Source organism: Sapajus apella, unplaced genomic scaffold, assembly GCF_009761245.1.
Source record: "Sapajus apella isolate SASKATOON/1434 unplaced genomic scaffold, GSC_monkey_1.0 scaffold20, whole genome shotgun sequence".
Taxonomy (NCBI): Eukaryota; Metazoa; Chordata; class Mammalia; order Primates; family Cebidae; genus Sapajus; species Sapajus apella.
In genome coordinates, this window is record NW_022436960.1 from 6,958,002 (window position 1) to 6,985,841 (window position 27,840).

A 27,840-nucleotide genomic window follows, 5' to 3' on the forward strand; every position below is an offset into this window, starting at 1 on the left:
GGGTTGAAAAACATTTGGGTACCGTGCTCACCACCTGAGTGATGGGATCATTTGTGTCCCAAACTTTAGCGTCACACAATATACCCATGTAACAAACCTGCACATGTTACCCGCTGAATCTAAAATAAAAGTTGAAATTATAAAAAAATAGTTTCCAAAAATAGTGCAGTGAAACAAAATTAAAAATAGGCACATTAAACTTTCCCCAAATTAAACCTTTTGTGTCTTAAAGGGCACTCTCAACAGAATGAAAAGACCCATGGGACGGAAGGAAATCTTTGCAAATCATTGTTTGGTAAGGGTCTTGTATCCAAAACATATAAACAACTCTTAAAATTCAACAACAAAAAGACAAACAACCCCAAGAAAAAGTGAGCAAAGCGCCTGAATACACAGGCACACCTCATTTTATTGTCCTTTGCTTTATTGTACTTTGCAGGCACTGTTTTCTACAAATTGAAGGTTTTTGCAACCCTGCATCAAGCAAGTCTGTCAGCACCATTCTTCCAACAGCATGTGCTCGTTTCATACTTCTATGTTGCATTTTGATAATTCTTGCAATATTTCTAACTTTATTATTATTTATCAGTGATTTTTGATGTCACTATTGTAACTGTTCTGGGATGCCACAAACCATACCCATATAAGACAGCAAGCTTAATTGATAAATAAATATGTGTTCTGACTGCTCCACCAGCCAGCCATTTTACCATCTCTGTCCCTCTTTTTTGACCTACCTTTTCCCTGAGACACAACAATATTGAAATTAGACGAATTGGCTGGGCGTGGTGGCTCACACCTGTAATTCCAGCACTTTGAGAGGCCAAGGCAGGCAGATCACAAAGTTAGAAGTTTAAGACCAGCCTGACCAATATGGTGAAACCCTGTCTCTACTAAAAATACAAAAATTAGCCAGGTGTGGTGGCACACACCTGTAGTCCCAACTACTCAGAAGGCTGAGGAAGAACTGCTTGAACCCAGGAGGCAGAGGTTGCAGTGAGTCGAGGTTGCACCATTGCAATCCAGCCTGGGCAACAAGAGCAAAACTCTCCCTCAAAAAAACAAACAAACAAACAAGTAATAACCCTATAATGGCCTCTGAGTATTCAAATGAAGAGTCACAAGTCTCTCACTTTAAATTAAAAGGTAGACATAGTTAAGCTTAGTGAGGAAGACATATTGAAAGCCAAGATAGACCACAATCTAGGCTTCTTGTGCCAGTTAGCCAAGTTGTGAATGCAAAGAAAAAGTTCTTGAAGGAAATTAAAAGTGCTACTCCAGTGAACACATAAATGATAAGAAAGTGAAACAGCTTTATTGCTGATACGGAGAAAGTTTGAATGGTGTCTACAGAAGATCATACCAGCCACAACATTCCCTTAAGCCAAAGCCTAATCCAGAGCCAGGGCCTAACTCTCTTTAATTCTATGAAGGCTGAGACTGGTGAGGAAGCTGTAGAAGAAAAGTTGAAGCTAGCAGAGGTTGGTTCATGAGGTTTAAGAAAAGCAGCCATCTCCGTAACCTAAAAGTGCAAGGTGAAAATAGCAAGTGCTGATGTAGACACAACAGCAAGTTACCCAGAAGATCTAGCTAAAATCACTTAGGAAAGTGGCTACACTGAACAACAGATTTTCAACAAAGCGAAAACAGCCTTATATTGGAAGAAGATGCCATCTAGGACCCTCCTACCTAAAGAGAAGTCCATGCTCAGCTTCAAACCTTCAAAAGACAGACTGACTTTCTTGATGGAAATGAATGCAGCTGGTGACTTTAAGTTGAAGCCAATGTATATTTGCCATTCTGAAAATCCTAGGGCCCTTAAGAATATACCCAGATCTACTCTGTCTGTGCTCTATTCAGGGAACAATGAAGTCTGGATGATAGCACATTTATTTACAGCATGGCTTACTGAACTTTTTTTTTTTAAGAGACAGAGTCTCAGTATGTTGCCTGGGTTGGAGTGCAGTAGCTATTCACAGGTGTGATCATTGAACATCACAGCCTCAAACTTCTGGGCTCAAGCAATCCCCCTGCCTCAGCCACCTGAGTAGCTGAAACTACAGGCATCAACCACTGTGCAATGGCTTGGTTTACTCAAGAGTTTAAGCCCACTGTTAAGAACTACTGCTCAGAAACTAAATGATTCCTTTCAAAGTATTACTGCTCATTGACAATGCATGTAGTCACCCAGGAGCTGTGATGGAGGCGTACAAACAAATTAACATTTTTGTGTGTATTAACACAACATCTATTCTGCAGCCCATGGACCAAGGAATAATTTACCAGTGATTTTTAAAAATTATTTATCAGTGATTTTTGATGTTACTATTGTAATTGTTCTGGGATGCCACAAACCATGCCCATATAAGACAGCAAGCTTAATTGATAAATGTGTCTTCTGACTCCTCCACCGACCGCAAGAGCTTGGAGGAGCGGAGCTTTCTCCTAACTCCTCTGGGGAAAGAGACATCTCTGACATCTCCTTATGCAGCTTGCTAAATAGCAGGTGCTTTCCCAGTGCTGGCACTGCCACATAGCCTAGACCCCCTCCAGCAGCCCTTACATGGGCGTGACAGAGGGCTTAAAGCATCTTGCATTAGGGTCATTCCTTTCACAGTGTCACCCCAGGTTCACACTTCATGACCTGAGAGGCATTAGTAAAAGAACTAAGATCACATATGAATAACTAAGATCACATATGCATAACTACTATGGTTATATCTCTAATTATTTTCTTTTTCTTTTTTCCTTTTAATCCAAAAAGGTTCCACTTTCTAAGGGTTATCTCTAATTATTTTCTTCTTCATTATTTATATGGGGATAGGCTGAGGCTTCTGACTCCTGCCTCGGCACTTATGGGGTCTCCCCCCAACAGTTTCTTAAGATGGAATCTACTCCTGATGAAGACACTGTGAACACTGTTGAAATGTACAACAAAGGATTTTGAATATTTAATAAACTTAGTTGATAAAGCGGTATCAGGATTTGAGGGGATTGACTCAAATTTTGAAAAAGTTCTAGCCAGGCGCGGTGGCTCACGCCTATAATCCTAGCACTTTGGGAGGCCGAGGTGGGTGGATCACCTGAGGTCAGGAGTTCAAGACCAGCCTGGCCATCATGGTGAAACCCCATCTTTAATTAAAAGAAAAGAAAAGAAAAGAAAAAGAAAAAGTTCTAATGTGGGTGAAATACCATCAAACAACATGACATGCTACAGAGAAATTTTTCTTGAAAGGAAGGGTCTGTCGATGTGGCAAACTGCATTGCTGTCTTTTTTTTTTTGAGATGGAGTCTCACTCTGTCAACCAGGCTGGAGTGCAATGGCACGATCTCGGCTCACTGCAACCTCTTCCTCCTGGGTTCAAGCAATTCTCCTGCCTCAGCCTCCCAAGTAGCTGGGATTACAGGCACATGCCACCATGCCCTGCTAATGTTTGTGCTTTTAGTAGAGACGGGGTTTCACCACATTGGCCAGGCTGGTCTCGAACTCTTGACCTCAGGTGATCCGCCTGCCTCAGCCTCCCAGATGCTGGGATTACAAGTGTGAGCCTACTGGCCCAGCCCATTGCTGTCTTATTTTAAGAAATTGCCACAGCCACCCCAACCTGATCAGTCATCAGACGTCAACATTAAGGCAAGAACCTCTACCAGCAAAAAGATTATGACTAACTGAAGGTTCTGGTTATTGTTAGCATTTTTTAGCAATAAAGTATTTTTAAATTAAGGTAGGTACCTTGTTATTTAGACATAATGCTATTGTACAGTTAACAGATTATAGTATAGTGTAAAAATAACTTTTATATGCACTAGGAAACCAAAAAATTTGGGTGACTTGCTTTATTACAATATTAGCTTTATAGTGGTGGTCTGGAGCCAAACCCTTGATATCTAAGGGGTGTGCCTGTATATTTCTCCAGAGGAGACACTGAAATGGACAGCAAGCACATTAAAGGATGCTTAGTCACAATATGATGCCACATCACACCCACTATGATCACCATTGAAAAAACACACACACACAGAAAATAACAAGTGTTGGTAAGGATGCAGAAAATTGGAGTCCCTCATACACTACTGACGGGAATGTAAGTGGTGCAGCCACTGCGGAAAACAGTGTGGCAGTTTCTTAATAAGTTGAGCATAGAATGACCACATGACAGCAGTTCTACCACTAGGTATCTAGCCAGCAGAACTGACAATCTGTGTTCAGATAAGAGCTTGTGCACAAATGTTCATGCTAGTTCTAGTCACAGCAGTCAAAAGGTAGAAACAACCCAAATGTCCATCAACGAACGATTAAACAAAATGCAGCATATCCATACAATGGAGTAGTATTCAGCTATGAAAAGGAACAAAGTACTAAAACATCGTATGACATGGATGAACCTTGAAAACATTTTGCTTAGTGAAAGAAGCCAGACATGAAAGGCCATCCATTGTATGGTTTTATTTATAATAGGTAAATTCATAGAGACAGAAAGCAGATTCGTGGTTGCCTGGAACTGGGGGGAGGGAATAATGGAGTGTGACTGCCTAATAGATGCTGGGCTTCCATGTGGGGTAATGAGAAAGCGCTGAACTAGATGGTAGAGGTGGCTGTAGATCATTGTGAATGGACTTAGTGCCACTGAATTACACACTTTAAAACGGTTATAGTGGTGAATTTTATGTTACATGTATTTCACCACAAATATAAAATAGGGCAGTTATATTGGGTTACATTATTTAAAGGGATAAAATAAGTATGCCATTAAAATAAACCTAAACTAATTTCTCATTTAAGGTAATTCTAGGACTCTTACGGGATTTTTAGAACTGGAAAAGACCATCGGATTGATAACTTAGGCCTATGTTATAAAGTGTGTTGAAAATATTTAGTAACTTCTTATTTATCACAAAGATTGGAATGATCCTGTTATGTGACTTTCTCCACCTAAAGGTTTACAGTTCTCTCTGACTCATTGCCTGGGATTCTGACCCTGAACACAGAGCAACCTTTCCCTAACCATTGCTTCATCAAAAAACAAACAAACAAAAAACAACAACCTTACAGACACCAGTCTTGTCTGATTTACTGTGACTCAACAAGACATAAACCATTCAAATTTATTTCCATTTCTAATACCATTGTTATTGGGACCATAACAAGTCATGTAAATTAGCCTACATGTTAGAATAATACATAGTCTACAATATGTAGTCTGATTTTCTTCATGCTGTAAATTAAATAACTATAAACATTAGTGTACAGAAGCAGTATATTTAGATCTGACTAAAGAATAAAATATTAAATCAGTATTTGTCTCATGAGCTATGCACAGATGTCTTCATCGATTTACATTTCAAATACAATTTTATTGATGTAGTCATTCATACCATACATCTTTTTAGTAATTCTAGTTTATAGAACATTTGCCTATTAAAAAAAAAAAAGAATTTTCCAAGAACTGGAAAAGCATTTTTCAAAGCAGTTTTTCAAAGTACAATAAGTGATCTGTGGTTCTGTAAAAAGATCTTTAAAGTTTCACTGCGCTTCAGGATTGTTCTTGAAGAGATATTCTGCCTAAAATTTAAAAAAAGGGAAGTCAACAATTTACAAGTTATTATTAGTCATGTATTTGTACTAGTAATGTTTACAATTTAAAAATCATCCAGGGCTGGGCATGGTGGCTCATGCCTGTAATCCCAGCACTTTGGGAGGCCAAGGCAGGTGGATCACTTGAGGTTGGGAGTTTGAGACCAGCGTGGCCAACATGCTGAAACTCTGTCTCTACTAAAAATACAAAAAATTAGCCAGGTGGGGTGTCAGATGCCTGTAATCCCAGCTACTCAGGAGGCTAAGGCAGGAGAATTGCTTGAACTCGGGAGACAGAGGTTGCAGTGAGCCGAGATAGCACCATTGCACTCCAGCCTGGGCAACAAGAGTGAAACTCCATCTCAGTAAATAAATAAATTAATTAAAGTACATAAATTTTTTTTAAGAGGATTTCTGGCCAAAACCAGAAAGCCTGCTAGACAAATTCTAAAAGAGCTATAATACTATATACACTTTTTACTTTCAAATGAATAATAAAAATCTTATATGGGTTTGACCAATGAGGGGAAAAAAAGTCTTATTTTAAGTGGTGAATGTATTAGAAGCTATTTCCCTAATAACTAGAAACATAGTTTTGCTATCGCAACTGGTTTTCTGTTAAGATTCAGGCAGACTTTCTTTTTTTTTTTTTTTTTTTTTTTTTGAGAAAGAGTCTCACTCTTTCACCCAGGCTGGGGTGCAGCAGCACAATCTCGGCTCACTGCAAGCTCTGCCTCCTGGGCTCAGGCAATTCTCCTGCCTCAGCTTCCCAAGTAGCTGGGACTACAGGTGCGTGCCACCACTCCTGGCTAATTTTTAAAAATTATTTATTTGTATTTATTTATTTATTTTGAGATGGAGCCTTGCTCTGTCACCCAGGCTGGAGTGTAGTGGTGCAATCTCAGCTCACTGCAACCCCCGCCTCCCAGGTTCAAGCGATTCTTCTGCCTCAGCCTTCCGAGTAGCTGGAACTACCAGTGCATGCCACCTTGCCTGGCTAATTTTTATATTTTTAGTAGAGATAGGGTTTTACTATATTGGCCAGGCTGGTCTCCAACTCCTAACCTGGTGATTTGCCCGCCTTAGCCTCCCAAAGTGCTGGGATTACAGGTGTGAGCCACCAGGCCTGGCCATTTTTTTTTTCCTTTTCTTTTCTTTTCTTTTTTGTATTTTTAGTAAAAAAAAAAAAAAAACAGTTTTCACCATGCTGGCAGGGCAATCTCTAATTCCTGACCTCAAATGATCCGCCCACCTCAGCCTCCTAAAGTGCTGGGATTACAGGCGTAAGCCACCACACTCAGCTTCAAATTGATCTTTTTTAAAAAATTAAATCTCTTACCAGATAATCAATGGGGTCTTCGGGTCGAACGTTACAACATTCATTCAGGCCCTGAATAAGAGTTGGCATCACGTAGGTCATTAAATAGTTTCTCAAGGGAATTGATTGAGCCTCCAGTAATTCTCTTTCTTCTCTTTTCACCTCCTCTAGTCGTTTATTCTAAAATAGGAAGTTTGGGAGTAAAGTAAATGTATAGTCAGAAACTGGAGAACACTCACACAGCTCACCCTAGAGTGCACTGAGACACTGCTAGAAATGGTCACCATATTCTGATACAGATGGCATTTCCAATCCGCAGAGAAAAGACGGAAATGGTGTTATAACAGCTTAGCCATTTGGAAAATAATAAATTGGATCACTTCTTACACCAAAATAATTTCTAGCTGGCCAGATGAAGCAAAACAGAAAAAAAAAGAAGTGCCACTAGAAAGTCTGGAGAGTATTAGGATAGAGACACGTGGCTCTCGGTCCCATATTGAACTTGAGTTGGAAGAGGTGAGTCCAGTCTCAAAATGGAGGGCCATGATCCAAAGGAACCAGAGCAGTTAAGAAAACTGTTTATTGGTGGTCTGAGCTTTGAAACTACAGATGATCGTTTAAGAGAACATTTTGAGAAATGGGGCGCACTTACAGATTGGGTGGTAATGAGAGATCCCCAAACCAAACGTTCCAGGGGCTTTGGTTTTGTGACTTACTCTTGTGTTGAACAGGTGGATGCAGCTATGTGTGCTCGACCACACAAGGTTGATGGGTGTGTAGTGGAACCAAAGAGAGCTGTTTCTAGAGAGGATTCTGTAAAGCCTGGTGCCCATCTAACAGTGAAGACAATTTTTGTTGGTGGTATTAAAGAAGATATGGAAGAGTATAATTTGAGAGACTACTTTGAAAAGTATGGCAAGATTGAAACCATAGAAGTTATGGTAGACAGGCAGAGTGGAAAAAAGAGGGGATTTGCTTTTGTAACTTTCGATGATCATGATACAGTTGATAAAATTGTTGTTCAGAAATACCACACTATTAACGGGCATAATTGTGAAGTGAAAAAGGCCCTTTCTAAACAAGAGATGCAGTCTGCTGGATCCCAGAGAGGTCGCGGAGGTGGATCTGGCAATTTTATGGGTCGTGGAGGAAACTTTGGAGGTGGTGGAGGTAATTTTGGCCGTGGTGGAAACTTTGGTGGAAGAGGAGGTTATGGTGGTGGAGGTGGTGGCAGCAGAGGCAGTTATGGAGGAGGCGATGGTGGATATAATGGATTTGGTGATGGTGGCAACTATGGCAGGGGTCCTGGTTATAGTAGCAGAGGGGGCCATGGTGGTGGTGGACCAGGGTATGGAAACCAAGGTGGTGGATATGGTGGCGGTGGTGGAGGATATGATGGTTACAATGAAGGAGGAAATTTTGGCGGTGGTAACTATGGTGGTGGTGGGAACTATAATGATTTTGGAAATTATAGTGGACAACAGCAATCAAATTATGGACCCATGAAAGGGGGCAGTTTTGGTGGAAGAAGCTCGGGCAGTCCCTATGGTGGTGGTTATGGATCTGGTGGTGGAAGTGGTGGACATGGTAGCAGAAGGTTCTAAAAGCAGCAGAAAAGGGCTACAGTTCTTAGCAGGAGAGAGAGCGAGGAGCTGTCAGGAAAGCTGCAGGTGACTTTGAGACAGTCGTCCCAAATGCATTAGAGGAACTGTAAAAACCTGCCACGGAAGGAGCGATGATCCATAGTCAGAAAAGTTACTGCAGCTTAAACAGGAAACCCTTCTTGTTCAGGACTGTCATAGCCACAGTTTGCAAAAAGTGCAGCTATTGATTAATGCAATATAGTGTCAATTAGATGTACATTCCTGAGGTCTTTTATCTGTTGTAGCTTTGTCTTTTTTCTTTTTCTTTTCATTACATCAGGTATATCGCCCTGTAAATTGTGGTAGTGGTACCAGGAATAAAAAATTAAGGAATTTTTAACTTAAAAAAAAAAAAAAAAAGGATAGAGACACGTGGAATTCTTTGCTCAGCAGACAGCCACCCTCTCTTTGGGAATCATAATTCCAGATTTCTTTTGAGAAATCTCCCTCTCAGCCTAGTGGTTTGGTTTGAGTGAGACATAAGCCCATCATCCAGCCACCTCCTGGCCATGGATTCTAATTAAGGATCAGCACAATGCCAAAATTGTCAACAATTTAAAATACCTTTGTATTATAATTGTAAACATGACTAGTACAAATGCATGACTAATAAGAACTTGTAAATTGTTGACTTGTCTTTTTTTAAATTCTAGTTAAGGATTGGCACATCAAGTGCCCTGCCATGCAGGTAGGTGCACCTAAGCATGAAGCCTACCGTGCAAGGCAGGGCAGAGAGGGGGATCCTAAGTCCTTGGTGACATCGTTTGAGCCACTGTATCAAGCCTCACTTGAAGCCAGTCTCACCCCTGGACTTTTCTGGTTTTCTTTACGGTGAAGTCATTTTGAGTTCGCCCTTCTATCACTTGCAAGATAAAGAGTCCTAGCTGATATTTGTTTGAAAGGAGGACTTTGTTTTTCTTTTTTCTTTTCTTTTTTTTTTTTTTGAGGTGGAGTCTTGTTCTGTTGCCAGGCTGGAGTGCAATGGTGTGATCTTGGCTCACTGCAACCTCTGCCTCCTGGGTTCAAGCGATTCTCCTGCCTCAGCCTCCCAAGCAGCTGGACTACAGGCATGTGCCACCACGCCTGGCTAATTTTTTGTATTTTTAGTAGAGATGGGGTTTCAGTGTGTTGGCCAGGATGGTTTCGATCTCCTAACCTCGTGGCCCACCTCAGCCTCCCAAAGTGCTGGGATTACAGGCGTGAACCACCTCGCCTGGCTGAATGGGGGACATTCTTAGCAAGATTGCCAAACTCAGAAATCAAAATGAAAAACAGGTGGATGGATTTGACTACATATAAGCATAAAACTTTTGTGTGGTCAGAGAAAATACCATAAATCATGTTAAAAGATAGATAACGAATTGAGAAAAACGGCAACACATTGTAAAAAGTTAAGAAGTGATGAGGAGAGTACGTGATGCACACTACTTGCCAGGCACTGTGCATAGTTTACATATATTAACTCTTTAGTCACCACAATGACTGTATGAAGTAGGTACTATCATTATTCCCACTTTACAGATGGAGAAACTGAGACACAGAGAGGAACTTGCACAAGGCCATGTACCTACAGAGAGAGTGGAGTGGAATTTGAACTCCAGCAGTATGACTTGGGAGGCCAAGTGGAGCCATTTCTATTTCTGTTAAGCTAGTTTATCAGGAGTTCTTTTTGCAAAATAATAAGAAAAAGACACACAGCCCAAATACGGGCAGAGAAAATATGCAACATGAGAAGAAACATAAATGATTAACAAACATAAAAAAAAGCTGTAAGATTAATGATCAGAGAAATGAATAATAAAACAATGTGAACAGTTTTTGTCAGCCTGACACGTGCGAGCAAAAGTGAGAAAGCAGGTTTAGAGGAGGTGTAGGGAAATAGCCATCTGTTAAACCATGTCTAGTCTGACCCAGCAAACTTTAGGAATTTATGTTAAGAAGATTAATCAGGCATCCAAATATGTGTACATAGGGCCTCCCTCCCTCCGTCCCTCCCTCTCTTCTTCCTTCCTGTCTCCCTTCTTTCCTTCCTTCCAGTTGTTGAGTGCCTGTTACGTGCCAGGCACTATTCTAGGCATTGGATATGTGATAGTGAACAACACAGACATCTATGTCCTCATGTAACTTAAGTTCTGTGCAGAGAAAAGGCAAGAAACAAGATAAATACATAAATGTGTAATAGGTAGAGTAAGTACAAAGAGGAAAATTAAAAGGCATAAAAGGGGATGTGTGTGACAGGTTGTGGGAGAGGTAGGCATTGAATTTTATACAGAGACCAGGAAATGCCTCACTAGAAAGATGACTTCTGGTAAAGATGTGAGGTGTCTGGGAGGCACTGCATCATGCAGGCGACTGAGACCACACTGGAGCACTGCTTGAAATTGGGAAATATTAGAAGTAGCCAGGTCACAAAGGACCTTGGCCACAATGAGAAGTTTGGACTTTTATCAAATAGTGACGAAGGGCCTGTGGGGAGTTGTAAGCAGAGTATGGCCATGGTGGGTCTGCAGTTTCGAAGGATCACCTGGCAGCTGCGTGGGAAGAGACCGGAGATGGGCCAGGGTAGTCGGGGAGAACAGTGAGAAGACACTGCACAATTCGGGTGCAAAACACTGACCATGATCAGAAGCAGAGAGCTGGGGACAGATTTGGGTACCACTGATGGTGTTTGTTTTTTGAGACAGAGTCTCGCTCTGTTGTCCAGGCTGGAGTGTCATAGCACAATCATAGCTCACTGCAGCATCAGTCCCCCAGGCTCAACTAATCCTCCAGGCTGAAGTGATCCTCCCACCTGAGCCTCCCTAGTAGTTGAGGCTACAGGCATGCCACCATGCCCAGCTAATTTTAATTTTAATTTTTAGTAGATTCAAGGTCTTCTTATGTTGCCTGGGCTGGTCTTGAACACCTAAGCTCAAATGATTCCCCAGCCTTAGCCTCCCAAAGTGCTGGGATTACAGGTATGAACCACCATGCCCAGCCTAAGAGTGTTATTTTTGGAAGCAGAATCATTTACTAGACACAGTGATTTGAGGAATGAGGTGGGGTGGAACAAAGCTGACCACCTTGGTAGTCTGGATGGGTAAATGGAAGAAAATCAAATCAAATCATGAGGTCAGAGTGTAGCAAAATGTTACACATTTACAGGAATTTGTATGATGAATACACCTGACAATGGCTAGTTTTTGTTATTAATACTAAGCGAGCCGGGCACGGTGGCTCACGCCCATAATTCCAGCACCTTGGGAGGCAGAAGCGGGCGGGTCACTTGAGATCAGGAGTTTGAGACCAGCCTGGCTGGTCAACATGGTGAAACTCTGTTTTTATCAAAAACAGAAAAATTAGCTGGGCTTGATGGTGCACACCTGTAGTCCCAGCTACTTGGGAGGCTGAGACAAGAGAATCACCTGAACCCGGGAGGCAGAGGTTGAAGTGAGCTGAGATTGCGCCACTGCACTCCAGTCTGGGCAAAGAGCCAGACCCTGTCGCAAACAAAAAGAAAAAGAAAAAAAAAATTAGTAAGCCAAAGACCATGGATATCCTTTTTTAGATGGTACAAATGAGAAAAAGCGAACACAAATTTGTTTGGGGTATTTCTATGACATTTCCCTAGAGCAGGATCCGAAATGAAACTGGCCGAAATGGCTTTGCCAGGCACCGCAGGCCCGCTCCACACACACAGACGCACACACAGTCCCGCTCACCCACTCCTCCCAGCGAGCTATCTTCTCTGCAGTCTCCACGGCCTCCTTGTGCTCTCGTTCTGCTTCCTCAGCAGCCTCCCTGGCCAGGCGCTCCTCCGCAGCCTTCCACTCCTTTTCTGCCTTTTCTTCGTCTGTTAAACCATAATTTTGAGGCTCCCCAATCTCTTTGATGAGCTGTTTGATAGCAAGTCTATTCTGAGCGTCCTCAAGTTTTCCTACATCTTTAAATACCAGAAGAGAGATCAACACATACTTATATTCTAGGCCTGCCTGCAATTGGGAAAATTCTTTATTACTATAAACTTGTGATAGTCAATTATGTAAATTACTACATGGGGTTTTCTTTTCTAATTGCCAGCATAGTTCAGAATTTCTTCTCTCATAGGCAAATATCAGACCAGAGTCTGAGGGCCATGAGTAGGAAAATTTGGACTTGGGTCTGTGGGTTCTAACAATGACTTGATTTGAGTGGTTGGATCGGGGAATGGCTTGCCTGGAAAAGCAATGAGCTCTCCATGCCTGGAAGTATTCAAGCAAAGACCGGGGCACTTCTTTCTGAGATGGAGTCTCACTCTGTTGCCCAGGCTGGAGTGTGGTGGTGAGGTCTCATTGAAGCCTCCACCTCCCAGGTTCAGGCAATTGTCTTGCCTCAGCCTCCCGAGTAGCTGGGATTGCAGGCACCTGCCACCAGGCCTGGCTAATTTTTTGTAGTATTAGTAGAGATGGGGTTTTACCATGTTGGCCAGGCTGGTCTCGAACTCCTGACCTTGTGACCACCCACCTTGGCCTCCCAAAGTGCTGGGATTACAGGCATGAGCCACCACGCCCAGCCAAAGACTGGGACACTTCTTTCAGAAGTTTCTACAGAAGGAGGTCCTGCCCTTGTGGGAGGCCAAACAGGATGCTCTCAAGTTTCCTTCTTGAAGGGTTTGGTGTTGCATGCCTGTAGTCCCAGCTACTTGGGAGGCTGAGGCAGAAGGATCACTTGAGCCCAGGAGGCAGAGGTTGTATTGAGATGGAGCCACTGCTCTCCAGCCTCGGTGACAGAGCAAGACTCTGTCTCAAAAAACAAAACAAAACAAAACAAAAAAACAAACGAAGATATTCCATTTCTGAAAATCAATGATTCTGGGATACATTTTTAATTCATAAAAAAAATAACCATGCCGGGCGCGGTGGCTCAAGCCTGTAATCCCAGCACTTTGGGAGGCCGAGGCGGGTGGATCACGAGGTCAAGAGATCGAGACCATCCTGGTCAACACGGTGAAACCCTGTCTCTACTAAAAATACAAAACATTAGCTGGGCATGGTGGCGTGTGCCTGTAATCCCAGCTACTCAGGAGGCTGAGGCAGGAGAATTGCCTGAACCCAGGAGGCAGAGGTTGCGGTGAGCCGAGATCGCGCCATTGCACTCCAGCCTGGGTAACATGAGTGAAACTCCGTCTCAAAAAATAAATAAATAAAATAAATAAATAAAAAAATAACCATTTCAGTGTGTCTACTTGAATTGGAAAAAAATCTAGACTCCAGAATATCTGAGAAATGTTAATATCAAGACCAAAGAAAGGAAAAGTGGCTTGTTGATCTCCACGGTCAGTGAGGTGGTCAATTCTATACCACTCTTGGGGCTGCTTGGAAGGTGTCTGCAGAAAATGGTGTGCAGCAGACACATTTTGGCACTGAGCCCCTCCAGACCTTCCTCTGGGTAACTGCTTACCCCACTCCCACTCAGCCACTGCTGTGCCTACCATCCCACATTTGGTTTTTATTTATTTTTATTTTTTATAGAGACAGAGTCTCCCCATGTTGCCCAGGCTGATCTTGAATTCTTGGGCTCAACCAGTCCTCCTGCCTCAGGCTCGCGAAGTGCTGGGATTACAGGCATGAACCACCACCCCTCCCATGTTTGTATGACCTTGACCTAGGCCAGAAGCACCACCAGGTTCTAACATGGGAAGAGGGAAGGAGCAGAGCCAATGCATTGGTTGGTGAACAGAAGCAAGCCCTTAAAAAAGCAAAAAACAGCTGGCCACGGTGGCTGACGCCTGTAATCTCAGCCCTTTGAGAGGCCAAGGCAGGTGGATCACTTGAGGTCAGGAGTTTGAGACCAGCCTGGCCAACATGGAGAAACCCCCATCTCCAGTAAAAATACAAACATTAGCTGGGTGTGGTGGTGCACGCCTGTAGTCCCAGCTACTTGGGAGGCTGAGGCAGGATGATCACTTGAGCCCAGGAGGCAGAGGTTGTATTGAGATGGAGCCACTGCTCTCTAGCCTCGGTGACAGAGCAAGACTCTGTCTCAAAAAACAAAACAAACAAAACAAAAAAACCAAAAAAGTAAAAGTCATAATGGGTACCACCTCATTGCCTGACCTGTGACATTTAAATACATTTCTCGCCCGGTGCTGTGGCTCACACCTGTAATCCCAAGCACTTTGGGGAGGCTGAGGTGGACAGATGACTTGAGGCCAGGAGTTTGAGATCAGGCTGGCCAACATGGCAAAACTGTGTCTCTACCAAAAATACGAAAATTAGACAGACATGGTGGCATACGCCTGTAATCCCAACTACTTGGGAGGCTGAGGCAGGAGAATTGCTTAAACAGGGGAGGTGGAGGTTGCAGTGAGTCAAGATCATGCCACTGCACTTCAGCCTGGGTGACAGAGGGAGACTCTGTCTCAGAAGGAAAAAATTAAATAAATAAACAAACAAATAAGTGCATTTCTCCTTGATTACTCTGGGTAATTACAACCTTGATGTCACTAACTGGACACCTTTGAGAAGGGACTCGGGAATGATTCTCCTAGCAATATTCCACTCTGACCCCAGAGCAGGGCCACTGCTGTGCCCACCCTCCTGTGTTTGGTTTTTATTTATTTTTTATAGAGACAGAGTCTCCCCATGTTGCCCAGGCTGATCTTGAACTCTGTATATGATCTTGAACTCCCCATGTTGTCCAGGCTGATTAGAGCGAGGTGGGCACCTCAGCCCGAACTGTGGCCAGCAGAGATGCCCTTCAGGGAGTGTGGGATTGGACAGAGTGAGGTCAGCTCTGGGCTTGGCTCTCTGTGTAGCATTGTAACTCTGGGGCATGGGGTGGCCTCAACCTACCACACAGGCCAGAGACGGGGAGATAACCCTGGCCCAAAGACAGGGAGGACAAAAGAGACACTGAGAGAGAAGCGGAGTCCAGAGCTGCAGAGAGGATGTGGTTCCCAGCATCTTTCCAGGGCCCCATTACAGACTTTGTAGAGGCCAGGCTGTGTCCCGGACCGTGAGATGTCCCTCCCCTCCTCCCATCCTTAGGATGATACATCTCTCCCCTCTGCTTTTATGTTATCTCCCAGTTGCCAGTTGCAGATAAGGTCAAATGAGATGGTCACAGGATGAGACGGAATACAATGGCCACTCATTCATTCCTCCCTGTTATTTCTTTTCTTCTCAACATTTCTCCCTGGGCTCTCCTGATATCCCTATAAACAATTTTTTGGACTTTACTGAAAGGATGACAATCACTATTTTTCTGAAATGTATTCTCCATTCTTTCCTAGCTCTCTAAATAATGTAAACTAATTTCCATATTAGGAGCTGCAGAACCCTTAGCTTTTATGTATAAAGCCTGTCCAATGTGCAGAAACATGTCCAGATGAGGACAAAACCCAGTCATTACTGAGGGTGCAGACCAGAAGAATTTGCAGTTTATAAATTGTTATTTTTATATTTCTTTTTTCTTTTCTTTTCTTTTTGTGTTTTTGAGATGGAGTGTTACTCTGTCACCCAAGCTGGAGTGCAGAGGCACAATCTCGGCTCATTGCAACTTCTTTCTCCCAGGTTCAAACAATTCTCCTGCCTCAGCCTCCAGGGTAGCTGGGATTACAGGCATGTGCCACCACACCTGGCTCATTTTGTATTTTTAGTAGAAACAGGGTTTTGCCATGTTGGCCACGCTGGTCTGGAACTCCTGACCTCAGGTGATCCACCCACCTTGGCTTTCCAAAGTGCTGGAATTTTTGTATTTTGTAAAAATACGAAAGTACATGGGTGGGCCACCGCACCCAGACTTTTTTATATTTCGTAATAGGATGTCATTTTATGCCTTAGTATTGGTAGGAATAACAAAATGGCCACTTGTTGAACTCCCTCAGCGTACCAGACACTTTGTATGTCTTATCTCTACCATTTGTCACAATCCTGCAAGTCTGATTATTTTCCTATTTCACAGATGAGAAAACTGAGGCCCAGCCACAACTGGAATTAGCTCTCCTGCCTCCTCCTGACATTATCCCTCAGCACTAAGCCTCCCGATACTCCAGGGCCTAAATGCTGTCCCATTGGGCAGCTGGGGGTAGAGAGCAGCCCTGGAGGCTCACAGGTGGGCAGGCCAGGAAGCTTCCACCAGACAGGGCCTGGTTGGTTGTCACCAAGCCCAAAGGAGGAATAAGTGTCAAGATCCAGAAAACCAGAAAGGTCTCAGAGCTGTGTTTACAGGAAACAAGAAGGAATGTGGTGAAGAGTTATTTGCTTTTCCAGGTAGCTACAGGAATGGGCTGGCCAGTCTGAAGGAAAAGGTCCGGAAGAGCACACCAGTGCCCAGCAATGTAACTGGGAACGTACACTGCCCCCAGGGAACCTGGGGGAATGGCCCAAGCTTGTCATTTGACTTCATTATATATCCGTAAATTCTCACACAATAGTAACACTCTCCCACCACCAAATCCCCATGTAAAATGACTCCCCAGGAGGAGTGCCCTGTGTATCCTGTGGCTTCCTGTGCCCCAGCCCAGGGTTATATTCCCCACCCTCCCTCAGCTCCACAATTACAGCTAGACCTGCACCAGGGTTTTCTGGGGGTCCTGGCCCTGGACATTCACATTATCCTTGAATTCATTTCATACCAATATGTATCGGGTGAATTTCAATTTCATCAAAATAGTTTAAGACTGTCTCATCTTCGAGATTGATGTCCCGGTAGTTGCTCAGAGCCCGGAGGAATCGGTCTTGGCTGTAGTGGGTCCCCGCTACGATGCTCTCGGGAAGGTTTATCACACGCTCCTTCAGAAACTCATCTGAAGCATCCAGTGCACAAACGAATTCTGGGGAGAAGGAGAGACTCCAGAGTTGGCGCAGTACCGCGCGGCTGATTAGCAGGGTGCTGGAGAACACGTGGGCCCCTGCTAACCCAAGTGTCTGGTTACCAGTCAGGACCTCCTGTTGCCACAGATAGTCTGTCCGGTTGGCTTTGCTGCCTCTTACGGAGGATAAATAGATGAAAATCACCCCAATTCCAGAGACCACCCTATGAGACCCAATTGGTATTTTGTGCAATCTATTATTTTCCCCTTCCTTCCTCCTTTCCTTCCTTTCTCCCTCCCTCCCTCCTTCCTTCCTTCCTTCTTCCCCTCCTAACTAATAAAAGCAGCAGAAATCATAAGTAGTAAATCTCAGATAATCCTGTGATATCAGCTTCCTAATTTTCACATTGTCTCTTTTCTCTCTCTCTTTTTTTAAATATACATACATATACATATATGCATATATATATATATTTTAGAGAGAGACAAGGTCTCACTATGTGCAGGGTGGTCCCAAGTTCCTGCCTTAAGCAATCCTCCCACTTTGGCTTCCCAAAGTGCTGGCAGGCATAAGCCATGGCTCCTGGCCTCACATTGCTGCCTGTCCAGCACAATTATCACAGGCTTCGAAAGAGAGCTGTGGCTGTAGGCAAATGCTTTGATGGCCAGTTTGCCAAATTAATAAAAAATGGGAACTCCCCTTGGAATTTTCATGGATCCAGTTCTTTCCTCAATGCCATTGGCTATGATGATACGGTCAGCACTTGTCAAATTCAACACACAGATCATGTTAATAATGATGACCATTTTACCCACCTGTGATTTTCTTTTAAACTGTGAAAGCAGCTGTTCCTCCAGCTTCTAGTACAAATTCAATGGATGTTTGTTGAGTGAATGAGAGAATCAAATGCAGACCAGTGAAATGAACTTTCCAAGGTGAGCTGTGATTCTTAGATGCTCTCAGTCACAGGCCCAGTGCACACTGGTGCCCAGATCAGTGGCTGGGTGCATCACAAATAGCTTGCTATCTATTAGAGCCCAACAGAACTTGGGAATCATTTGATTTTTTTTTTTTAAGACAGAGTCTTGCTGTGTCACCCAGTGCAGTGGCGCGATCTTGGCTCACTGCAACCTCTGCTGCCCAGGTTCAAGTGATTCTCCTGCCTCAGCCTCCTGAGTAGCTGGGATTACAGGTGTCTGCCACCACTCCCAGCTAATTTTTTTTTTGTATTTTTAGTAGAGCCGGGGTTTCACCATGTTGGCCAGGATGGTCTCCATCTTCTGACCTCGTGATCTGCCTGCCTTGGCCTCCCAAAGTGCTGGGATTACAGGCGTGAGCCACCATGCCCGGCCTTGATTTTAATTCTAAAATCATATTGGCTTGTAACATCACAATGCCATTTTCATTTACTTGCATTCTAATAAGCTTCCTTGAGTGGGCGAAAAAGATAAGTGTACTGGGGGAAGCCCACAGGAGGTGTGTCCCCCAGGCAGGTGGACATGTGTGAACATCATCTGCTGCACATGTTAACTGTGAAAACAAAGGCTGAGACTGAGGCTGAGCCTTATTTATAGAATAAGATTCTATAAATTCGTAATAGTTTGATACTAGCTCCATCCTGCATGGAAGAGGCATTCTCTCAAGTAAGTTGTTCCTATCTTTTGCTCATCTTTGACCATGATATTCATGAGTAGCTGCTTTTTGAAAAGGAAGGGAGACACGGCCGGGTGTGGTGGCTCACGCCTGTAATCCCAGCACTTTGGGAGGCCAAGGCAGGCAGATCACGAGGTCAGATCAAGACCATCTGGCCAATATGATGAAATCCTGTCTGTACTAAAAATACAAAAATTAGCTGGGTGTGGCGGCACGTGCCTGTAGTCTCAGCTACCCAGGAGGCTGAGGCAGGAGAATCACTTGAACCAGTAAGTCAGAGGTTGCAGTGAGCCAACATCGTGCCACTGCACTCCAGCCTGGAGACAGAGCGAGAATCCATCTTGGGAAAAAAAATAAAAGTGAGGGAGACATCTGAACCCTGAAATGCTGGTACAGTACTGAAATAAAAATTATGTCAATAAATTCGCTGAAAATTGAATCTGTTTAAGCTCTATGATGTCAGACATCTATAAGAAAACGTATTTTTTCATTAAAATTTTTTCCCTGATGTGATACTCATTTGTTAGAAAATGTATGAATTATGTTAATAATCTATGACTTTCAAAATATATTCTATCTTTTCTCCCAGGCTGATTGGGAGGTAGAAGATTCCAGTTAATTGAATATTGCAAATAATGAGTAAGATCCTTAGCTTTTCAATTTTCAAAGAATTTTAATATGATTAAAATATACTACCCTCTAGATAATTTTTAAAAAATGTTCAGTCATTCTCTCTATGACTCACAGAGAACTTCAAGATCCTGTAGCATCTCACAACAGTTATTCAGAACGTCTCTTGTCCTAGCACTGGCTAACTGTGAATAGCGAGTAATAGATTTCTGCTTGGTAAGACTGGAGTTAATAAGGAGGTCCCATGAAAACAAATTTCCAAATAGCCATCAGGTAGGCACAACTTTAAACTTATCTCCTTCAACCAGGAGATCTGAAAAGAACCAAACTGGACATGGCCTAACAGTAGTGGTAAAATACAATGGCTGTTCAATGGGAGAGAATTCCAGCTAGAACTGGATTACCATAGATTGGAAAGTATTTCTTTTATTTTCTGTATCCTATGCTTTGACTTTTTTTTTTTTTTTTTTTTTTTTTTTTTTTTATAGTCTAAGAGACAGGGTCTCACTCTGTCAACCCAGGCTGAAGTGCAGTGGCGTGATCAAGGCTCACAGCAGCCTTGACCTCCTGGGCTCAAGAGATCCTCCCACCTCAGCTTCCTGAGTAGCTGGGACCACAGGCACATGCCACCACACCTGGCTAATTAAAAATGTTTTTGTGTCTGTGGAGACGAGGGTCCTGCTATATTGTCCATGCTGGCCTTCAACTCCTGAACACAAGCAATCCTCCTGCCTTAGCCTCCCCAAGTGCTGGGATTGCAGGCGTAAGCCACCACACCTGGCCTGTTTTGACATCTTGAGGGGGGCCTTACAGATCTGGGGAGAGACTGCTGCCCTTCCCAGGCCTAGCTAATAACTAAAGATAGTGACAACTTGGCTGGGCATGGTGGCTCATGCCTGTCATCCCAGCACTTTGGGAGGCTGAGGCGGGTGGATCATGAGATCAGGAGTAGGAGACCATCCTGGTCAACATAGTGAAACCCCGTCTCTACTAAAAATACAAAAATTAGCCGGGTGTGGTGACACATGCCTGTAGTGCCAGCTACTCGGGAGGCTGAGGCAGGAGAATCACTTGAACCCAGGAGGTGGAGGTTGCAGTGAGCCAAGACTGTACCATTACATTCCAGCCTGGGCGACAGAGCGAGACTCTGTCTCAAAAAAAAAAAAGATAGTAACAACTTACTTGTGAATCCCCCTCCTATGCAAGCCACTCACTCTGTTTATCTAATCTCACACAGCAAGCCAGTATTTCCCTGGCCCGAAATCATCCCAGGACTAGGCCCCAGGCAACTAGACACCACCCCTAAACTCAAACTAGCCAGTCCCAAACTGTTCACTCTGGCCTGCCTTGGCTTTCCCAAAGAAACACCAACAAACACTGTAGCCTAGATCTTCTCCCTTGTTCTTGCTTCTGCTGCCTGACCACATCTGGCATTCCCCATGTGCCCCTTCTCTAGGGAATCCTAAGTGGTAGATTCTTCTTTCAATGGCTTTGACCTCTCCATGTCATCATTCAGTTCCCTCTCCCAATTAAAATCCCATAGGTACAAATGAAACAATGCTCTAATTTCTTTCAGAGAAATAGAAAATAAAGACAATTTCTGGAAAGGGGGTAATTTGCTAACAACAGATTAACATTCCAAATAGACTGCGTCTTAGATATGTTTGCACCGTGTCCAACCAAGAGAGGACAGCCCAGTGGCCTACGTTTAAGAATCCTTGGTCACTTGACCTCTGTGCTTCCATTTCCTTATCTTACAGGGGGGCTTCATTAATTCTGTTTTGGAGGCAATGGAGTGAGAAGACCTGAATTTGAATTTAATCCCCCCTACCATTTACTAGTGAGTGGACTTGCGTGACCTCTGGGCTTTATCTTCCGGGTTGGGTAAACGTGGGTGTAATCCCTCCCTTGCAGGCTTGTGGAAAGGTTCAATGAGTGCCTGGTGCATGATAAATTGCCCATGACGAATTGCCAGTTGAGCTGAAATCTATCCAGCTGCCTCAGTGAGAGTGTTATGATTTATCACAGAGTTTGCAATGAATTAATACTGCCTAGAAGGGATAAATATACATACACTAGACACACCTACCTAGAATCAATAATCAATAATGAAGTTGATTATGTAGACAAATAAACTTTACTTTTTTTTTAATTAATTTTTTTTGAGACAGGTTCTTGCTCTGTTGCCCAGGCTGGGGTGCAGTGGCGCAATCAGAGCCCCCTGCAGCCTCAACTTTCCATGCTGAAGCGATTCCCTCACCTCAGCCTTCCAAGTAGCTGGGACTACAGGTGCACGGCACCACCCCTGGCTAATTTTTTTTGAATTTTTTTTTTTTTTTTTTTAGTAGATATGAGGTCTCACTATGTTGCTTAGGCTGGTTTCTAACTCCTGAGCTCAAGAGATCCTCCCACCTTGATCTTCCAAAGTGCTGGGATTACAGGCACTGTGTCCGGCCAACCAACTTCACTTTTTAACTTTTTCTGAGGCATTTGCCTAAATTAATGGGAAATCTGAGACAAGCCATCCCTGTGGCATTTCATGCTTCTGCCATTGGCTTCAGAGCCTATAGGCAAACAATAAATATCCATCCCCAAGGATGACTGCTATCTGGTGGTCTCAGTGCTTCCAGAAGCTTCTCTGCAAACTGTGCTGGACCAAGAGGAGGAGATAACAGCTGCAAGCTGCCTTTCTTGGGGAATTGATATCAGTGAGCAGGCCCTTTTTAGTTACACCCTTGTCCTAAGTTGCTGAAAATAGTTTTTCTTATAGTGATCATATGACCCAAAATGATTTCCTATGAATATATACCTCAAGCAAAGTGACTAAAAAAAAAAAAAAAAAAAAAAAAAAAAAAAAAACTGTTTAATGTTTATAGGAAGTTCACAAGAAATGCCTGCTCAGTACTAAGTACATCCTGTTGTATAGGATAAATTGCTTATGCTTCGCTTTCGAGAGTGCTTTGTGAAATCTCTGTGTAAATATGTGAAAGAGTGAAACTGCTGCAGCATTAACAGTGAACTGAAAAGCTTTGGAGCTGTGCAATCTCAAGTCAGAAGCTGGGTGTCTTCTGGAAGAGATGATGGCATGGTCAGCAGCAAAACCAGGGCAGGGAAGGAGCTGACGTGACTCAGGAAGTCAAGCCATCAACAGATTTGCTACCTTTTGCTTCGTTACTGGAGAGAGCAGTGGAAGATAATGTTCCCACAGGCATTTCTATTCATTTCAGCACGTTAAAATTCCTCATGTTTATTCCTTGGTGAATTCTCTAGTCTGCAAGTTCATGCAAGTTAATTTTTTTCCTAAAAAGAAAATCCTACTTTATTAAACTCAAAAAGATTGTTTCTGCACAAAAGAGATATCCAGCTACTCTAGGCATGCTGCCTGTGGAGCTCTGTGAAAGTTAAAAAAAAAAAAAAAAAAAAAAAAACGCTGAGTGAGACGGCTTACGCTTGTAATCCCAGCACTTTGGGAGGCCAAGGTGGGTGCATCACCTGAGGCCAGGAGTTTGAGAGCAGCCTGGGCAACATGGTGAAACCCCGCCTCTACTAAAAATACAAAAATTAGCTGGGCGTAGTGGCGGACACCTGTAGTCCCAGCTACTGAGGAGTGGGGGTGGGAAGAATGGAAAAAAAGAAGAGAGAGATATCAGACAGCATTCTTTTTTTTTTTTTTTTTTTTTTTTGAGACAAAGTCTCTCCATTACTCAGGCTGGAGTGCAGTGACATGATCTTGGCTTACTGCAACCTCCATCTCCCGGGTTCAAGTGATTCTCCTGCCTCAGCCTCCCAAGTAGCTAGGACTACAGGCACATGCTACGGCATCCAGCTAATTTTTGTATTTTTATTAGAGATGGGGTTTTGCCATGTTAGCCAGGTTGGTCTCAAACTCCTGACCTTAGGTGATCCACCTGCCTCGGCCTCCTAATGTTCTGGGATTACAGGTGTGAGCCACCTTGCCCAGCCCAAAGAGCATTCTTTTAAATGTGATCTTGGGGAAATAAACTTACCAGGTATAATTACTTTATCAAAGGGAAACATTCTGCCTCTGACTTCATCTTCTTCCTCCTCATCTTCTTCTAAGAAAACAAAATATTCCTCATTGTGTTTATTAATATATTATTACAATCACAACAAAAAAATCCAAATATCTTAAGTAGCAAGAACTAATAGAAACTAGCCATAAATAGCACATGTATTTTTAGAACTAGCCTCACAAACCAAATGTACATTGATGGATGCATGGATAAAGAAAATGTGGTATGTGCATCTAACAGAATATGAATCAGCCTTTAAAAGGAAGGAAATGGCTGAGGGCCATGGCTCACACCTGTAATCCCAACAATTTGAGAGGCCAGGGCAGTGGGTAACCTGAAGCCAGGAGTTCAGAGATCAGCCTGGCAACAGAGTGAACCTGCAAACAATTTTAAAATTAGCTGGGCATGGTCATGCAAGCCTGTAGTCCCAGCTACTTGGGAGACTGAGGCAGGAGAACCACTTGAGCCCAGGAGGTCAAGGTCAAGGCTGCAGTAAGCTATGATCATATATATCACTGTCCTCCAGGCTGGGTGATGAACAAGATCCCGTCTCTTTCTCTGTTTTTGTTTTGTTTTGTTTTGTTTTTTAAGGAAATTCTGTTATGTACAGCAACAAGGATGAACCTTGAGGACATTGGGCTAAGTGAAATCAGTGATAGACAAATACTACATCATTCCACTTACATGGGGAACTTGAGTAGTCAAATTCATGGAATCAAAGAGTAGGGAGTGCCAGGCTTGGAGGCTTACACCTGGAATCCCAGCACATTGGGAGGCTGAGGCAGGCAGATCACCTGAGGTCAGGAGTTTGAGACCAGCCTCACCAACATGGAAAAACCCCTAAAAATACAAAATTAGCTGGGTATGGTGGCGCATCCCTGTAATCCCAGCTACTGGGGAGGCTGAGGCAGGAGAATTGCTTGAACCTGTGAAGCGTAGGTTTCGGTGAGCCAAGATTGACCCACTGCACTCCAGCCTGAGCAACAAGACCGAAACTCCACCTCAAAAAAAAAAAAAGAAAAAAAAAAAAGAAAAGAAAGAAAGAGTTCCATATGGTGGTTGTCGGGGGCTGGGGAGGGGAATAAACAAAAGTCACTATCAATAGGCATACAGTGTTAATCCGGCAAGATGCATAAGCTCTAGAGATCTGCTGAGCAGCACAGTGCCTGTAGCCAGCAATAACATATCACACACTTAAAAACCTTGTTCAGAAGGTAGATTTCATGTGAAGTATTTGTGCCACAATTCAATAAAACATAATTTTAAAAAATTTGCAAAAGCCTATGCACCTTGAGTCAACATCCAGGGGAAAAAACAAAAAGAAAAAAATGCTACCTAATGAAAGGTGAGCCAAGGCTCAAAAATCGTCCCTCTAGTTTTTTGTTTACTTTAACTGAGTGACTGTTTGTCTGAACAATGAAGTTGCAAATTATCTGAATATAAATACTCAAAATAGGACACTCAGACTTACGATTGAACAGGTCTTTTGCTTGATCATAGGTCTTTGGGAATCCATCCAAGATGTAACCTTGATTCCTGCAAGGCATTGATTTTAGCTTTTCTTTCATGAAGCGAATTATATATTGATCATCTAGTTCACCTGATAAAAAAGCATATATGTATATATTACTGTGGAGTCACATGCTACATCAGAGTTGTTTTAAAGTTATCTCAAAAACTGTTGTGTAGTCAAATGTACTATTGGAAATTCCTATTTTGCTTTTTTTTTTTTTTTTTTTTTAGAGAGATGGGGTCACACTCTGTTGCCCAGGCTGGAATGCAGTGGTGTGGTCATAGCTCACTGCAGCCTCACCTCCCAGGCTCCGCAATCTTCCCATCTCAGCCCCCCAAGGAGCTGGGACTATAGGTGCTTGCCACCACACCCAGCTAATTTTTAAATGTTTTGTAGAGAAAGGGTCTTGTGATGTTGCCCAGGCTTTTCTTGAACTCCTGGCTTCAAGCAATCTCCCACCTTGGCTTCCCGAAATGCTGGGATTACATTTGAGCCCTGAAAGTAAAAAATATGTGATTTTGTATTTTGAACATGTCGTGAATTCTAATGCACAGTAATGCAGGAGAGCTCAGTGAGCTGGTCTGCAAGAAAGAGCACGGGCGAGTGCTGATGTCTGCACTTTCAAAATGTTCTGTAATCCCAGTTGTTGGTGCAGTTGATTGAGGAACAGCAAGTGGAGTAATGCGGAGAGCTCCCCACACTCCACCCACAGGATTTCTGTTTTAATATTACACCTCTATAACTTTCATATACAATAATACCTGCTTCTGTTGTGAGAACTGAGATAGCATTCATGTATGTTGCTAGCACACGATTTACTAAAAGTAGGTGGAGGATTTGAGTAACAATCAAACTTGACCTGACCCTCAAAGGCACTTTTCTCTGTAAAGCTTCAGAAAAGAACACGGCTCCCTTCTCCCTCTTTTCCAGTTGGTGTTTCTGACCTCAGCCCCACTGGACAGTTCCCTCTCAAGCCCTGACGCCGGGTTCCTGGCACTGCTTGGGGAGGATGAGGAGGGAGGAGTTTGTTCTAACACTGGCACAGTGGTTTAATAACAACATGATGCAGCTCCACCACAATATCCATCTATCATTCCATCATAATTATTGAACAGCTAGGATGTTCAAGACACAGCCCCATCCTCACCTTGCTTAATGTATATATTACAGTAATGTAAGTTTGACAAGTTAGAGAAATTGATCTTCAAAGCTCTTTCCAGAGTTCGTACTACATTTTTACTTTATCAGTGAATCTCCCTCCTCCTCCTCCTCTTCCTCTTCATCCTCTTCCCCATCCCCCTTCTCCTCAGCCTCCTCCTCCTTCCTCATCTTACATACTGTAAAATAAATAATTTCAGGCTTCTTTTTTTATTACTCTTATCAATGACAATAAACTGATCTAATTAAAATACCTCTCCCTTCTACCTTTCAGTGTCATACAACCCATTAGGCAGTGACAGGTTCAGAAAATAACTGTGTCTTTTAGAAATTTAAATATTATGGCTAAGAATAAAAAAAAGATCGTGTTATTTAACATAATGAAATTCCTCTGAATGATTCTACATTACTTCCCAGTAAGGTACACAGGGGTGCCCAGAAATGAGGCCAAATAAACATGTCAAGGGATTCACTAATATTCTAAGTCTGGTTTTATTTAAGCCATCTATTTTCTTTTTGTTTTTTTGAGACAGAGTCTCACTTCATCACCCAGGCGGGAGTGCAGTCGTGCAATCTTGGCTCACTGCAACCTTCGCCTACTGGGTTCAAGCGATTCTCATGCCTTAGCCTCCTGAGCAGCTGAGATTACAGGTGTGCACCACCATGCCCAGCTTTTTCTGATTTATTTTTATTTTTTAGTAGAGACTGGGTTTTGACATATTGGTCAGGCTGGTTTCAAACTCCTGATGTCAGGTGATCCACCCACCTCGGCCTCCCAAAGTGCTGGGATTACAGGCATGAGCCACCGTGCCTGGCCTAAGCAGTCTATTTTTATTTTTCAAAGGCTTTGTTGTTAAGGCACTTAATCTAGAAATCTAGCTGTAATTCCCTTCACTGCCTCCCTTGGTTTATTTCAGGCCCGGAGCTTGGCCATCATTTCTGCTTGGTTCAGAACAAAAGTGCTCAGTAATTAAGAAGGGACCTCCAGCAGCATTTTTTGGTAATTATGGGATACTTGAGAGGCATGACCCAGCACACAAAGGACCCAGCCCACGTGCCTTTCTCTTAAGAAATGTGATCTCTTAGAGATAATCCTATGACCTTTGGCCAGTGTTCATCTCTACCGCAGGCAACTGCGTTTTCTGTTTGAAAATGAGTGAGTGGGCCGGGCGCGGTGGCTCAAGCCTGTAATCCCAGCACTTTGGGAGGCCGAGGCGGGTGGATCACGAGGTCAAGAGATCGAGACCATCCTGGTCGACATGGTGAAACCCCGTTTCTACTAAAATAAAAAATACAAAAAATTAGCTGGGCATGGTGGCACGTGCCTGTAATCCCAGCTACTCAGGAGGCTGAGGCAGGAGAATTGCCTGAACCCAGGAGGCGGAGGTTGTGGTGAGCCGAGATTGCGCCATTGCACTCCAGCCTGGGTAACAAGAGCGAAACTCCGTCTCAAAAAAAAAAAGAAAATGAGTGAGTGTAACTCTCCTACACAGCTTTTTTCTTTTTCTTTTTCTTTTCTTTTCTTTCTTTCTTTCTTTCTTT

At 43.2% G+C, this 27,840-nt stretch overlaps 1 protein-coding gene, 1 non-coding gene and 1 pseudogene across 5 annotated transcripts in view; 1 reads left to right on the forward strand and 2 right to left on the reverse strand.

Annotated features, from left to right (window-relative positions):
- Positions 1 to 4,429: 4,429 nt before the first annotated feature.
- Positions 4,430 to 27,840, reverse strand: part of AK7 (adenylate kinase 7) — a 90,252-nt gene continuing 66,841 nt past the window's right edge. For 2 of the 3 annotated variants that reach the window (XM_032287484.1, XM_032287481.1), the window contains 6 exons: positions 25,099 to 25,227; positions 23,601 to 23,669; positions 17,133 to 17,330; positions 12,238 to 12,458; positions 6,915 to 7,073; positions 4,430 to 5,563 (listed from right to left, as the gene is read on the reverse strand). In XM_032287484.1, the coding sequence (XP_032143375.1) occupies positions 5,525 to 5,563; positions 6,915 to 7,073; positions 12,238 to 12,458; positions 17,133 to 17,330; positions 23,601 to 23,669; positions 25,099 to 25,227 (815 nt within the window). In that variant the 3' untranslated portion in view covers positions 4,430 to 5,524. The remainder of the gene's footprint in view (positions 5,564 to 6,914; positions 7,074 to 12,237; positions 12,459 to 17,132; positions 17,331 to 23,600; positions 23,670 to 25,098; positions 25,228 to 27,840) is intronic. The other variant, XM_032287482.1, reaches the window with a different exon arrangement.
- On the reverse strand, positions 5,981 to 6,042 carry LOC116558135. Its single transcript, XR_004271864.1, has one exon. It is a non-coding gene; the product is annotated as a U7 small nuclear RNA (small nuclear RNA).
- Positions 7,393 to 8,879, forward strand: LOC116557794 (annotated as a pseudogene). Its single transcript, XR_004271702.1, has one exon. The product of XR_004271702.1 is annotated as a heterogeneous nuclear ribonucleoprotein A3 pseudogene (transcript).